This window comes from Pygoscelis adeliae, unplaced genomic scaffold (genome assembly GCF_000699105.1).
Source record: "Pygoscelis adeliae isolate BGI_AS28 unplaced genomic scaffold, ASM69910v1 Scaffold57, whole genome shotgun sequence".
Lineage (NCBI taxonomy): Eukaryota > Metazoa > Chordata > Aves > Sphenisciformes > Spheniscidae > Pygoscelis > Pygoscelis adeliae.
The window spans coordinates 15,813,517-15,830,123 of NW_008825615.1; the positions used below are offsets into that span (position 1 = coordinate 15,813,517).

Here is a 16,607-nt window from a genome sequence, read left to right on the forward strand (position 1 = left end):
TCACTGAACTGTTGGACTTAAAAGTTTACGTGTATTGTGCATATGATGTGAGAAAAAATGAAAAAGCTTGGGACCCTTTTTTGCAAGCCTTTCCAAAGATGAAGTAATTCCATCTGTGGTTATAGAGACGACGCCAACAATCAAAGCGACTACAGAATGAAGTTCAACCACGGAAGGGTGAGATGGGAAGGTGAGAGAGGAACAAAACCAAAAAGCCATGGTAGTACTAACAGTAATTAAAAATGAAGTGATGGAAGACTTTCTCTTCTAAGGCACAACAACCTCTATGCAAAACATTCTTTATATTGAGTAACAACTGTAATTGGAGCTATAATGTCAACTTAGAACACTGCCCTGATTCAGTGTGGGCAATTCTTATGTCCCTGAAGGAGCAAGAAAAGAAGTGTCCATAAATACACAGATACAGACAGAAACTAAAGAGAGTTTTCTTGAGAATTAATACTCTTGTACAATGTGAAATGCATGAAATGTTTGTATATAAGCTACTCTCATCTTACTCTGTGGTAAGAGAAACACTGGCTTATGCTATTCTAACCCTTAAGTATCAATCAGGCAGCCTTAATAGTCCAGTTAAGGTGAGATCATCATCATATTATATAACAATTTTATATAACATATGTTAACACCATAACAAAAGAATTATTTCAAAACTTTTTTTGCTTACCTTCCTTTTCAGCAAATGATTGGCTATCTGCAATGACTTTTGGTATTTCTGGATTGTAACGAGTCCCCTCTGGAAAAATCACTAAATACATCTGTGGGATTAAAAAGAAACAAAACAGACAAGTTCTTATAATGAATGTAAGCCAATTCCTTTTACAGAGATTATCATCACTTGATAGTTCCATATTGTATTTAGTTCACACCATCGACTACTGTAAGGATCCAAAGAAAATCAGAATACTTGAGCTAAAATTTCTTAGCTCTAAGAAACTTACTGTTCAAGGTTCAAAATAATTTTCTTTGAATGTACACCATAGAAAGTTGCCCAGGTGATTTTGGAAGGGAGATAGCACGTGTCACCAAAAGTGAGCAAGTCAGGAGCAGCTGATATCAACAAGAGTATTGGTTTTGTTAAGTGGGATAAGAGGAGATTTTGAAAAGACAGTCAAGTATGTCACAGATGACCTAAACTATATTTTTTTTCTCCAATGCTGATCTTGCATCTAGTCTTTCCTTATACTGAAATATACATTTAATTCCATTCATAATCAGAAATACTATTAATTGAAATTATGATAGATCAGCTACCTTATGTGCCTTTATGCATCTCACTGTATTAGATATTAAATATATTATGAACTTAAACTCATAGTTTAGCGTAATTTGAACGTTAAAGTCAAGCATGCATGTCTGCAAGGTTAGGTTTCCCAAGTAAATTAGTTTGCTTGCCTCTTCAGCAACAACTGTCTATGGGTTCTCAAATCATTACACAGGTAAAGGTTGCCTAAGTATCTGCACATCTGAGTGTAAAATTATGTACCCGAATAGAAGCAGTCAAATTTGATGAATTTTCCATTTGCTTTTGAAACAGAACAGAGGTTTCCATCTCTCTTTTTTTTGTGTGTGTCTTGCATAATCTCCTACATACAAAGCTGATGCAAGACATCACTTAAGCAGTGAAAATTTCATATTGGGGGCTCATCTGCAGAAGAAAAGGCTATGGCCACAAATGGTAACTAGCATGGACTTGAACATGACACATTCACAGTAAAATCATGCCTACTGTGCCTAGACTAAATACTTAATTTGTTATCTTTGCAGAAATGAGTCTCAAGAAATACTTGAAAGAAAAAGAGATAGAGGATTTACAAAACAGTCCAAGGAGGATTATCAGTGAGTACAGGAAGACACTGATAGGTGGGAGTACACATCATGAAAAGATGCAAAGTTAAATAAAAATTCAGAAGGAGACACACAGGAATATAACTTTGTGCTTCTGGCCCACAGAACATCAGAGCGTGCTGGTATTTGCACTTAATGATTGCAGAACAGCTAGAGAAAAGGCCAAATGCAGAAAGACAGGACCCAGCAAGCGAACTCTCCAGAATCACCCCACAGTAAGGAAGGTTGAAAGATGCGCTAAAATGCAGAGGAGGGAAGAAATCTAGGAACTGTGCCAACCAGTGAAGCCAGCAGGAGATCAAGAAAGAGGAGAACTTAGTACATAGCCTAGAATCTGGCAGGGGAAAAAGAAAAAAAAAATTAAGAATGGAAAAACCAGTGTCAGTAGAGTGGAATAAAGAGAGCTAGAGAAAAGGCTGTACTTGTCATGGCATGTCTGGGGGGAGGGAGAACTGGCAGATTGCAGAGGCAGATGAAGTCCAAGAACGTTCAAGGACCAGCAGAAACCCGAGATGTTTACAGATTTGGTGGGGAAAGAACAAAAAGAAAATGGGTTTAAGAGGCAAGGTGCTTACTTTTTTATAACATGACAGTAGCATAAGCACAGGGACGAGTACAGGAATCCTTAGACCCAGCTGCAGTCCACACTTCCCCCAGTCATGTATACATTTCATCTATGAAGTACACTGTTGAGATATTTAAGCGACTAAGTAAAACTTTTCAGAGTTAACTGGAAAGGGCATAATATTCAAATCCAGATGCTTTTTTTCCCCCCCATAAATGTGCTTATATTCAAATCACATAATTTGGATCCTTAAAATGGTACTTCAAGATGAGGTTACTCCCTCCCCATTAAAGACTGAATGCTCAGCTCCGAAGGGTAATACAGTGGCTGTAACAGGTAATAACTGACAGAGCAAAGAAAGTGAAGCACACAGGACAGGAACACCATTCTTGGCACAGAGGTCAGCACTTAAAAGCATGCAACAACATTACCAGTCTTCAAAGCAGATAATCAGCCACCAAAAGCTGATTACACAACAGAGACTAGTATCTACTTTCTCCAGTCCTACAGTGTGTAATACAAGCAGGGGTTGAAATTATATTTTAATTATTCTTGTAATCTTCTAACACACAAGCAGGTGAACAGGTTTGTTGACCAGAATATCTGAGTATCTCTGAATTGAAAGCATACCAACAAGACAGAGAAGTGGCCTTTGCTTTAAATTCAGCATATATGTAGCTCACGAGGACTACTTTACCTGAGTAAAATTCATGAAGGTAAATAGAAGTCCTACTTATACTTACGTACAGTCCTGCGCAAGACAAAGATATTCTGCCAGTGCAATTTAGCCTACCAAATCTACTTGTCTGACTGGCTTTTCTCTTCTCCCACCATGGGCAGCAGAAGCTAAATACTTAAGCACTATTTCCAAAGATTATAAGAACTACAAATCTCAAGATTTTAATAACCAAATAAGCTCCCCTGAACTTGGATTAAGAACTGTTGAGTTGTAGGAGCATTTTAATTGCCTAGAAACATTAGCTGCAGCTAAGGCAATTTTTTATACAGAATTTTTCATTTAGGGCAATTAGCTACATAAAAGTTATGCACTTTATCGCAGTGACTGCAAAATACAGTGCTCATGTTCAAAATGGCATAGAACATTTTGTACTACCATAGTCCCTGATTCATTGATATACCAATTTTAACCCAAGCAGAGCAGGTCCCTATGTTCAGTTACATGGTACTTTCATGCCTGTTTCCGTGTAATGGGTAGGTGTCAATACACTCGCTATCTCTCATCAATTTGAAAGCTTCAGAGGGTGGATGAGGATTCATTTAGTAGAACCCTACTGATTCTTGGTGGAGCCAGAAAACCAGAAAAGAGGCAGGGGTTACCTGCAGAGTCCCCAGCGTAATGTCAGTGAACTTGCCACAATCCACAAATGAAATGAATGGACGATGGTAACTGCTTCCACCCGAATAGCAACTCTATTCATTTCCCCGGTGTTGCCAAGGTCTCCCACGCAAACAGAAACAGCAATGGCACTGAGAGGGGCCGTGCTTCCAGAGGGGGGAGTAGGGCAGCCGAGGAAGTCCTTGAGATAGATCAGAGTGCCACAAAAGGAGCTGGTATGGGTGGAGCAGGGGAAAGGGGCACGAAGTAACACACGAGTCCCTGGGGTACAGAACAAAGTCAGCACAGATACCATAAACATACAGCGAGAAGAGGCGATAAAGAGAAAACCTGGCTGAGGCCAGGGCTTTGGAGGGTGTCCTGGACAGAGTACCTGCCACTGTAAAAGAAGATAGGGTGTGAAGAAGTGGTAACTACTGACTATAGATATCTTGCATATACTGTGCTGTTCCTGGGTGGGTGAACAAGGGGAAAACAATTAAATATTATTTACAAAGTTCAAAATTATATAAAACAATGAATTTGCTTAGTTTTATTATTATTATTATTGCATCCTGTCAACTAGACAGATTCATATCTGAATCCATTTAGATCACTGCCTAGAAGATATGCTTCTGGTGAACTGGATGAGAAACATTAACACTCAGATCAATAACTAAAAAATATATGGTATGAGAAAGCATATCGGGTATAATTGGAACAAAATACAAAAGGTGATGTGAGGAAAGCAGGTAAGGTCATCCAGGATTTACAAAGAAGTTGTCAGGGATTTGCAAATTAGTAACTTCATGACAAAATAATTACATTAAGCCTTACAGCAGTTGTATTAATGTATCTGTCCCCTCCAGGTTTTTACTGTTCGATTGGCACTGCTTCACATGACAAAGATTTATTCTGTGACTGAATGAATGACAAAACCAAAACACATAGTAACCAGCTAAATATTGGCTGTACTGGGTTAAATCCCACACCTCAGGATGCAGATTTCCTACTCTCAACTCATGATAAAAAGAAATATAAGTTACATTTTAACTTATCAAACTGAGTAGTTTGCTGTTCAGAAGACTTAACTTTCTTTATAAAACAAGCAGATTGAGTATACCAAGTGTCAGCTGGATATGTTGTTACATTGAGAAATGTGTTTATCTTGTTATGGCTTACATTAAAACAACATTAACACAAAAGTGTCCTTCAAACAGTGACAGTCTCTGCTCTCACAATAAGACATAAGATTGGAATTTGTTAACAATCAGCCAGATTTTATGTAATTTTAAACAAAATCACGTCTTTTCAACTGAGTTTTGCCAACAAAAGGCCCAATAATGAACTATTTGACTGTATAGTTCAATGACAGTTTGAGAAGCAAAATAATTTCAAGAGAGAAATAAGAAAATCTATTAGTTCAAGATCTCCATTAAGAAAACACAGGTGCAACAGCAATTCAGTCTAGCATCAGAGTTTTGTGCTTGTCTAATATTACTGCGCTGCATCTGGGAAGGAGGGTGGGCCAACTGCAAACATCAAGACAAAAAAAGGGGCTGTTTAAAGCAGGCAGGTGGCTAGAAGTCCTAAGACAAGGCAAGCAAGGAGCATCATGCAGTCCACTGTCTCTACACAAAATCAAGCATACCAGATCACTAATCCAGTTCTACTGTGAATGCAGAGGCCAAGAGGCAGACTTATTTTTCCTGTCAGCGTTCCACCTCCAATTTACTTTTCATTAAGCAAACAAACAAAAAAACCCCACATGACATGAGGCAGTAAAACAACTAAAGGCCTTGCTACGCTAATGAGAACAGAAGACTGGTTCTGCCTTCCTACACGTCTTCAGTTTCTTAATGGGAACAGGGATGGCTCCAGACAGTGAACATTAATCATTTGGATTCTTTTGTTTAAACTGTATGTGGAGAGAAACTGTAAATAAGAAAGTGACCCTTAACACAGATTCCCGTCCATCTCCTCTCTATTGGCATGTAATTCTTTCCTTAGTGGCTGAAAGGCAAGCTTTTCTCTAACACTACCTTAAAGAAAGAACTCCACCACGTTCGTGCAGAATGACCAAGCACAACAGCTGCTCACTAAACTGAGGAAAAGCCCACCCTGAGCTGTAGCATCCAGTGCATAAATTTTAATAAAAATTCCAGAGTAGCACATTCACTATTTTCACATGAAGCTGATGAGTTCAGGGTGCACTTGCTTTACTGATTAAAATGTCTTCATTTTAAAAGCAATATGGTTGCTTGTGAATGTCATGCTGAGTTGCAGAACTGCAAAGTTTCTTCATGAATAATGCAGTAAGGACACAGGTTATCACATTCTTCTCCCAGCAGTAATTGTAGGCTAAAGGGCATTTACAGCATCTACATTTAAATTCTCAGATAAAGTGAATTATAGAAAATTTAGTCTTCCCTCAAATGACAACTCAATGGTCTGTGTCTTTTACCCCAGCAGATGCAAACATTTGTCTCAGTAAATAGGCTTTTGACAGCTTTGGTTTTGTGAAACTTAAGTGTCACTCCCTATATGGTTTGACTGAAAGAGATTTAAAACAGAATGCATTTCTGCAGCAGTTACACTTAATTCTCTTCTATACTGCTACCCTAGATAACACGACAAAAACGGCAACAACTGCCTGGTAAGCACATCCAGGTTCTGTGCCCATTTCCAATACCACTGAACTTCCAGATAGCCAAATTACACCAAAAACCAAACATACCCAAGTGGTCCCAAATTCATTTGGCATTAGCTTAGATAGGTTAGGTATAGGTTTTCAATCCACACGCAACTGAGGAGGGAGAAGAAAGATGATTCCAGAAAAAAAGGCTTCTGGATTTATTTCATTTATTGATCACATGTAGACATCCACCATGGAAAGCAGCACCCACAGCGGATGTAACTTTAAAGAAAAGCTTTATGCTTAAACCTTCCCTTACATTCCAATTGGGCTGAAATCACACACTAGCCTGTCCAGTCAATTTATAGCACTGGAGCAACACTGAACATCATTTGTAGGTTTCCAAAGAGAGGCAGAATTAGATGAGTTTCTAGGTGCATCTTCCTAAGATTGTATTAAAAAAAAAAAATCCACGTTTTTATAAAGCAGTCTAATTTAATGCAGAGTTCAAATCAAGACTCTTATCACAATCAAAACCTTATTGTTACAACAAACCCCTGCATTTTAGGGGGTGCAGAGGGAAGCCAGAAAGCCAGAATCAACCAGAAGCTGCCTCTTTGGCTAGCAAGAAGTCCATGGGTCTATGCAGGAAAACACCCTGCTAGGATATTTTGTCCAAACTAAAGCAAAGTTAACCAGCACTCCGCAGGAAGAGCAATTGTTTAGGGGGATGACGACAAATACGTTTCATACATCCTGTAAATTGTTTTTGCTTATTGCATTACACCGCAAGTTTTACAGAAAGTAGAATCTTTGCCACTGACATACAGAAAATAACTTGATGAAAATAACTTGACGCCTTTTCACATTCCAAGACCCTCCCTGGTAATGCGGGCAGAAGTTACCACTGTTGAATATGGCCATCTTCTCCATGTGGACATCATTAGATTAGACATTGGATAGGAAAAGTTTAGTTGTTGTAATGTATTTCTGGCCTTTGTAACTTATATGCTAAAAACTGGAAATAGGTCCACTTTCTTATCTTGATTAAAAAAAAAAAAAAAGCCCTGTTCATGCTAAATCTTAGTTCGAGACAAAATGAGTTTGAGCATTGTCTTAAACAGGGATGCTTTACTCATTTAAGCCTCTCAGTAAGCGTAAGGCCAGTTTACTTTTTCAACACAGACACATGCACAAACATAAACACACTATCTCCAAAAAATAAAAACATAAAGAAAAAAAAAGACGGCTATTATGAAGGTCAAAGCAACCTATGCATTCCTTTTACCCAGGCCTCAGTTTATAAAAGGTTTGCCACTTAGTATTTGGAGTGGCAAGTCCTAATCACATAATTTTAAATAAAATGAAAGCGTAACTGTTCTATATCAAGGCTTGCTGAGTTGGTTTTTTTAAGTCTAGCCAAGAAGGCAGAAAACATTTTAATGCACAGCAAGTAATGGAAGCGAAGCACAGTGATTCTAACCACTGAGCCACAAACCATACAGGGAGTCATGAGAAAAGTCACTTGGCACTAACAATCATTCTTCAAATAGAAAATTATCAAGGGTTTGGGTTTTTTTTTTTTTTTTCTCCTCCAGGCATAGCAGACAAATTTACTCAGTTCTAAGATGTCACTGCCATTAAAAATGATTGATCATTGGGATGACTAATTAAGATTTGGTAAAAATGGTTCTTGACTTTCAGAAGATCAAACAACTGGTATTCTACAAAAAAAAGTCTCTGACAAGCATACAGTAGTCAAAATGTTGTCTTTTGAAACACAGGGAAGACTGACAGTAGTTTCTCAAGGAAGGTGCTACAGCTTATATTCTAAGATTTAGTCCAGATCCCCCCTGCCCTCTATAGACAGAATCATGAAGTTCATATCGTTCATAAAGGACTTTCCTTTATGAACGATAGATTTTCCTAAGTTTAATTAGAGGTATCACTCTAAACACAGAAAGGAACTGTAAAAATACAGAATGAAAATGAATCCATGATCGTAGTTTGTAGGTATCAGGCATGGCTCATTTCTCCAATAAGCCTTTGCCATTAAAAAAGTTGAAGAAATGAGAAGCAGGGGAAGGAAGGTATAACCTTACCGGAGTCTCAGCTTTCATCTGGGCCTGCAACTTTTCTCTCATTTCTTTTTCATTGAATTTGGCACTTCTTTTTACATATACTCCTCCATGCTAACAGAGAAAAAAAAATGAAAAGTATTAAATATTTAAAGTAGTTTGATGTAGAACAGTTGATAGAAGAACAAACAAGATGACAGTGATAAGTCACCTTTATGACTCACGCTGCAAATTGCCCACAAGACATTTTCTCCTAGGATGAAAGCACCTGAAACTAATTTTACATTTGCATGTACTTCAGTTCACAAAATCTGTTTAAATAAGGATCAGCTATAAATAAATAAATAAATAAATAAATAAAAGACATCTGAAGTTGTCTTGTTTAAAGGTGTTAAAAAATTAAACTGAAAGATGGCATTGGAACCAACCCCAGGGATCTATCTATTCCTGACAACATTGACAAGCAGCTTAAGTTGTATATCAAGGGAAAAAAAATTACACAACTGAAGTTACTCACATACAAGTACTTACAGGTCAATGTTTCCAATTTTATATGCCCACCCTTAAATAGTGACTAATGCAAAAACTGGAATTACAAGTACTGTACCGATACATACAAAATTAGCACAAAAGTAACTAGCATGGGTCTTGAAAACTGCTATGCACTTTATTAGAGAATCAAAACTTTATTAATAAAGACGTTATATACTGAGATAATAATTGAATAAGTAATACAAAATCTTTAGAAGGCAAAGGATTTTATAGAAGTATTTTTACTGAAAATCATTATAAAAAGTTAGACCATTTCCTGGAAAAGATTAATTTTATAACTTGTTCCACACAATTTATCACAAAAACTTCAGTAAAGGGACTATGGCGAAGTACACACAAAAAAAGAGAATTATAAAGAACTAAAATTTGCCTCATCATTTCCCTCTTCCATCACTTTGTTTTATCTACAGCATAGCTACAAGAGGATGGAAACAAACATGCTCCAAAATGAACTACTGATACAATGAATTCTGAAAAAAATAATAAAAAAACATAGCTTCCAAATAACAGAATTTTATTTTTAAGGTACATTGTTTTAATTGGTTTTCTAACCGATTCCCTAACTTGGTAATACTCTTTTCTGCCCACCTTGACTGTTGGCGTTAGGATTTGTCAGATAATTTCTGTCCGTTTATGGTTTTACACACTCTTAACAGAAAGGTGACAGTAAGATTAAAACTACTAAGAGCTGAACCTCATTCAAATGTCTCATCTCAGGAAAAGATACAGTACATTGTAAAAACAGGGGGGGTGGTGTGTGTGTGGGGAGCTATTATTTTATTTGCATGGCATGGACAGGAATAAAGTTTGAGGGGTTAGGAGGAGGCAGGCAGAAGAGGCGGTTATGCAAAGTGCTTTCAGCCTTTGCTTTTCATGGTGTGGAAAGATGGCCATGCAGCTGCTTAGCTAGTGGTATTTGACGTGACTTTTAAGTTGTTCTCCAAAAGCTTCAGTGAAAAGGAACAGCAAGTCAATGGTGCATTAACTCCATATTAAATATTCTGTCTTAACATTATTGTCTGCGGTTCCCTTCCAAGGTGAAGTAGCCAGCTGCAACACTCAGCTGTGCTGCTGTGGCTGGCAGGGGACCAAAACCAAGAACAGAATCCCCCAGTTCACCTAGCTTGGCCTTTAGCAGGCTGGAGCATCGTATCAGCACCATCCCACAAGCAGTTTACCGGTCCTGGATAGATAATGGCATGAACAGAAAAATGTTCCATCAGCTGTGCAGCAAACAGAGCGCCGCATGTTATCTACACACTCCACATGTAAGACCGTTTTTAAGCTCTGACACCGTTAAAGGGAAGTAGAAGTCTTATTCTGTACAGTGACACTCACCACAACAACCGCTTTCAGGAAGGGCAAACTCAGTTTGGTATGAGAAATAATGCATCTACTGTACAAGACTTCCATGTAATTGGGAAGTCATCATTCTGTGTGAGCTCAGCTAGGTCAAGCTTTGATAAATGAGGGAAGGTTGGAATCAAAGTCTTCCCTTATTTATCAAATTACTAACCAGCTGCAATAAACTGGGAAAATACTGAACCACCTTTTCCTTGTTTAATTTGTGAACTTGAAGAAATCAAGTTATTGTTGTACATTTTGCTTAGGGACACCACAACACCAAACACAGGTTTGGTGTCCCCACCTCAGACAGAGGTGCTCAGAAATAGATTTGTACTTCTCAAGTAAATACGAGTATACAGTCACGTAACATAAGAAGAGACAAATTACATATTGTAAGATCACCATTCGCTGCATACAACCCAACTACATAAATATGTTAGCTCCGCTATGGTGCAGGGTTACAAAGCTAAAGAGAGGCAAGATGCCATACTAGCTAAATATTTGGCTAAAATTCAGTTACAACCAAAAGGGTGCACAAGCTGATGCTGAATAACAGAAAAGACAAAGACATACTTCCGATGTTAAAAAGTCAAGCAAACTCTGGGATATCAAAAATATTTATCAAAATTACATCCCAGCCTCACCAGGTGGTATAAAATGAATAGGAGTTAGCTGCATTTTGGTGGAGAAAGATAGGGCAAAAAAAAATTTCAGATCCATCCAAAAATAATAAGGCCAGTTTTATGAAAAGAAATAGCTCTACCTAATAAATCAAACCTGGAACTTAACAGGTTAATTTAAGTGCTTCTTTTCTTGCTATTAGATAGCTGCCTCCAAAGAAGAATGCTAGTTATGCAATTGTATATAGCTCAAATTCCCCAATTTGTATTGCATTTCCTTTTCAGTAAGAGATCAAATATATGAATGCTTTTCAAAACAGATTTCTGGAAGTACTGTTTTTAAGGTTATAATTTTTTTCCGCTGTACTTTAAAAGCACCTCTCTCAGTCAACAATGGATTATGTTTACAAATATACTTCCTTTGTGCCTGAATTTTGCTCTCCTGGACATCCAGACCACGTTTATTTCCAAACAGGATGTTTACCTGAGGTAGGGAATATGAATTCCGTGAGCATGGCGTAATTATGTGCCTCTGGAAACTTTTAGTGGAGTGTAAGTGACATCACTGACAGAACATCAACAGGAAGGGCAGGAAGTGTTTTATGTTTTTGCACTGTTTGGTGTGATAAAAACAATAAAAATACCTATTAGCTTGCACTGCAGTCCTGCTGCATCCCGTCTCAGTCGTTTAAACACACACGCACCACCACTGTTAGTAAGCTGCCTTTCATTTGTGTCACTGAATTAAATATATATATTAAAAAAAAATAATCACCCCCCACTAAATCTTGTAGAAGTTTTGTTTTGAGGAATCCAAAGCTGAACAGATTTTATTTAATATATATGTTTTGATTAAAAATGTAGGCTACATTCAGATTAATTTCCACAGGAACCTTCTTTTAACAGTCAATATAGCAGTCAGGAAACTGAGTGCCGGATATTCCATATAGCAATAGTAATTTTCCAGAATCTTGAAAAAAATCATTTCTGGACACCTAGTGATAGTGGATGGAATATCTATCCTGTCTGTATTTTAATTAAAGCAGACTTAAATCACCACCAATGTAATGACTACAGGCAAGGACAAAGAGCAAAATATTTCCATGCAGCAGACTGGTCACTGTAGTGGAAGAAAAAATGTAGAGAACCAGAGCCATTAGTGGGGACAAGCATTAGACAACAGGCAAGTCCATTTTCTCCCAATGGATACCCTCAGTGAGGTATGACAGGGTGTGACAGTCCCTACTTACTTAGGGGACTGGGACAGCAAACCCACCAATAAAAAGTAATTGTGAACAGTTTTCTTATTTTCTCTACAGCATATTCTTTTCTAAACATAGCTATTTTAGAAGAAAGGATGGCAACCATTCATGCTCCAGCCTAGATTTACAGCCTACTTGCTGTCTAAGGCACTCATCCAGAAGACAACAAACATTTTCAACCATCAAGCTGAAAACATTGAACCTGGATCTCCCAGTATCTCAGGGGACACTCTAACCTCTTAAACACTGAACAGACAGTAGGAACCTCAACCACTACCTGTGCTTTAAGATAAAATGGTGAGACAGTTCACACCCTAGCAATAAGCATCTTATGTGACATGATCCAAGACTCTGAACCTCTGTTCAAATTAAGTACCTACTCCCTACTCCCAAGCTAGAAGGCAACACCTGATTGCTGGGAAAGGCCACTGGTTAAGGCACTTCCTACTCTTCAGCATATTAATTGGGCAGTTCATGGATCTGTACCTCCCCTTGCCCAACACTTCTAAATGCAATCCAATTTACATTAGCTTCTTGGAGGCAAAGTTTCAGCGTCAACGGCTACACAAGAGCTATCCTGCCTCCTCCCCTCTTCCCACCTGTGGCCATATACTCAAAACTTTTCCCCTTTTGCTGGTTCTAGCAATCAACTGATCTGACTTGACTTAGGGGGTCAAGAGTGCAAGAGTGCAAGCAGTGAGAGAGGGAGGAACGTGCAGCAAAGCATGACGGAGAGAGTAAAGCTTCCTATTTGGACATACGTCTGTAGTTGCCTGCTCTTCATATATTCGTTTACAAACTAATATATAGTTCAAATCATACCCAGCGTAGTATTTCTCTGAGTATCCCCCATCCTCTTGAACAGGGCTGACAGTCAATTCAATCAAACTGTGTAATTCTATTAGAAGTATTTTTCAAAGTGTTTTTTGCTTTTCTTTGCCTGGGCAGCGGGGTGGGGGTGAGGGGCAGAAAGCAGATTAATGTCAGGGTATAGGTAAACATCAAAGACAGAAGCCAAAGGAGAAAAATCTTACTGAACAGGCACTTTGGAACAGTTACCCAAAACTTAATCCATTTCTGTTCTAACAACTAAGCACCCATCTAAATCCTGAGATAAATACTATGAAGCCATTTCTGATCACCTAGCAAAACACACCAATACTTCCAAAAACATCCCCCTCTACATTTTATTTCATTTGTATATAGAAACAGTCCTGCTTTCAGAAAATGCAAAGAACAGACATGACAAATTCAGAGAGGGTTTTAGGGAGGTAAAACCGTCTACACTGTTCTCCACCATTTTAGATTAAAGATCACATCCACTCAGTATGTTGCCTGTACAGTGACCATGGCCCCCTGTTTCTTCAGTAAGTGTATAATTTTGAGTCACATCAGGTTGAGCTCTCAAACTAAAAGGAACAAGAGGAGCATTATGCAGGAAGAGGAGAAAGTAAAAGGTAGTAATAGGAATACTGTTAAGACTCAGGTTTTTGCTTAACTGAAGTCCAAAGCAAACCCATCAACACTTTCACGGAGGCTGGGATCTGCTTTTCCTCCACACTATACTAAGGTCCAATTTTCCTCTTTTATACTGTGCTAAAACCAAACAATTGAAAAATAAGTAAGTACACCACAGCAATGTCAATTTACTCCCAATTTGTAGCATGATAAAAAAAAAACACACATAGAAAAAAAAGTCTGTTTACACCTACTGCTAAGTGGGTTTTTGGATTGTAAAAAGAACAAAGTTCTAGAATATTCTGAAATGCTTCTAGCAGACTCTACAGTTTTAATTCTAGTAATAAACACCATCCATAAGAAGTATTCATTTAGAAAAGTAAACGGATTCTTTAATAACTGTCTTTCAACTAAGATGCACATCTAAGTACGCTGAGTGAAACCAGCTATTTTCATGTTCAAATAAACAAGTGCCAGCTCAGAACTACATTTTCCCAGCACGTATGATAAACAGAAGAAAAGTACATCTTACATATTTGACCCACAAACATCAAGGAAAAAGTGAATAGGCTTACCTGTGAAAAATACCACCCGTACAGTGGAAGCCATTTTAACCCATCTTTCAAGACATACCGGACATGCCCGAGAGCATTCTGCCTAATTGCCAGCATGTCTGCAATAATCCAATCAACTGCAAAGACAAAAGCCCAAAATGTTTAGTTAAATTAGTTTTTAATTGCCACCGATGGAACAAAAAGCGCATGTTGTACATATAAATATCATTAAAGGTTTCTGAACTACAAGTTCTTGCTCGTTAGGGCAAAGCTGGAAAGAGACAGTGAACAGACAAGCAGATTTTTTAAATCTATAGAAGTGCTAAGACAAACAAAAAAATACAAACCTGTACACTGATGATTTGATAAATATATTACATTTTCTTTATTTTTTGGCAAATCCCCGTAGATTATTACCTAAAAAGACAGAAATGTAGCATTACTTTATTATTTATTTTCATTGCATTAGGCAGTGATGAGATCCAATGCAGTAATTAGCTATTTACTAGGAAAACTGCCAGCAAGTTAGCACTATTAACAGAAAAACAAGCCATCACTGCATCAGTACCCGTCATGCACACAACTGACATCAACAAAGCAGTGAACATTAATTAATGAGGACTTAAGAAAGCTATTCCGTTCTTGTGCCTCAGTCCTAGAACTGGATCCATGGAAGCTGACATACATCCACAAGAACCCTACATTAATATAATTAAAGGTATAGAGGAATCATAGACATGTACAAAACCACCATTTAACTATACATCTAATGAATGACATGCTTCAGCCAGTTTTCCTGGATTAGATCAAGAACAAAAACTCAACCATTTGCCATGATTTTAACCATCAAGAATGAACAAAAAAGCATGAGGTTGAGGGGTGTCTTTAAATTGGTCTTCCTGCTGCTTCCAACCAGCAGGTTTTGTAATGTTTTCTTCTGTTACATTAAAGACACCCTTTAACCTTGTAGTTTCCCACCCCTGAAAGGTAATTGCGTACTAGTGAAATACCCTTCTGAGAGCATGACTACAAAGCAAGATGCTGAAGCAGTAATCCAAGTCACCTTTTAAAAGGGAATAATTCAATTACTTTTATTTCAAACATAAAATGAGAAATCAATTAAACCATTTCAACTCTGAATTGAAGAATCCGTGCAGCCGTTTAATTATCTTCAATATTTTCATTATCTAATGAAGTTTAGTTTTTCCAACCAGTACATTCTAGGTAGCATTCCCCCCTTGCTCTGCCAATACCAATGGCTGCACTCCTTGTTTGTAGTAGTTAGCTGTATTAAACATACACTCTTTTTCAAAGTGACTCCATTCACCAAAAACCAAAGCGCGATTTGGAAGGTTTACCCACTTATTATCACCACTTCTCTAGTCTGGACCATCTGGGAATTTTATCAGGAAGATATAACTAATACTCAGATCTTGATTAATATCATTTAGTATGCCGAGTCTTGTATTGATCCTTACAGAAAGTCTCTATGAACATCTCTGGAAAATGTGCCCACCTCTCAGTTAACCTGTGATACTGGATGGGTAATGCCTTGTATTCTAATGCTAGGCAAAAACCCCACATAAAGCTGTATGTTTTACATTCATGCTGTTCCTTCTTCTTTGAAAATGCAACCGCACTGTTGATCAAATTTTGTTTTCAAGGCAAGAAACCTAATATTGGCAAACTGAGATATACAGTAAATATGTGAACAAGAGATCAACCAGCATACAGTAAAAAGAGCATTACTTATTTGAATTAATTTTTTTCCAAAAAAAGGCACACACAATAAATTTTAACTGAACATTATTTGTAACAAGTCAGTTGACGAGTATATTCTGAACAGTATCCAAGAAATTCAAACAAGATTTTGCTGTAGGAGTAATTTTCTCATTAAAGTTCCAGGAGAATTTAGAATCATAGAAGAGTTTGGGTTGGAAGGGACCTTTAAAGGTCATCTAGTCCAACCCCCCTGCCGTGGTCAGGGACATCTTCAACTAGATCAGGTTGCTCAGAGCCCCGTCCAACCTGACCTTGAATGTTTCCAGGGATGGGGCATCCACCACCTCTCCGGGCAACCTGTGCCAGTGTTTCACCACCCTCAGCGTAAAAAATTCCTTCCGTGTATCTAGTCTCAATCTACCCTCTTTTCATTTAAAGCCACCCCCCTTGTCCTGTCGCAACAGGCCCTGCTCAAAAGTTTGCCACCATCTTTCTTATAAGCCCCCTTTAAGTATTGAAAGGCCACAAGAAGAAGGTCTCCCCAAAGCCTTCTCCTCTCCATGCTGAACAACCCCAACTCTCTCAGCCTTTCTTCATAGGAGAGGTGTTCCA

General features: G+C 38.0%; 1 protein-coding gene across 1 annotated transcript in view; it reads right to left on the reverse strand.

Moving 5' to 3' along the window:
* AGPAT5 (1-acylglycerol-3-phosphate O-acyltransferase 5) overlaps nt 1–16,607 on the reverse strand; it is a 69,274-nt gene that overhangs the window by 27,370 nt on the left and 25,297 nt on the right. The window contains exons 6-9 of the mRNA XM_009333259.1: nt 14,621–14,690; nt 14,295–14,410; nt 8,505–8,594; nt 686–776 (exon numbers count right to left, since the gene is read on the reverse strand). Coding sequence (XP_009331534.1) covers nt 686–776; nt 8,505–8,594; nt 14,295–14,410; nt 14,621–14,690 — 367 coding nt within the window. The remainder of the gene's footprint in view (nt 1–685; nt 777–8,504; nt 8,595–14,294; nt 14,411–14,620; nt 14,691–16,607) is intronic.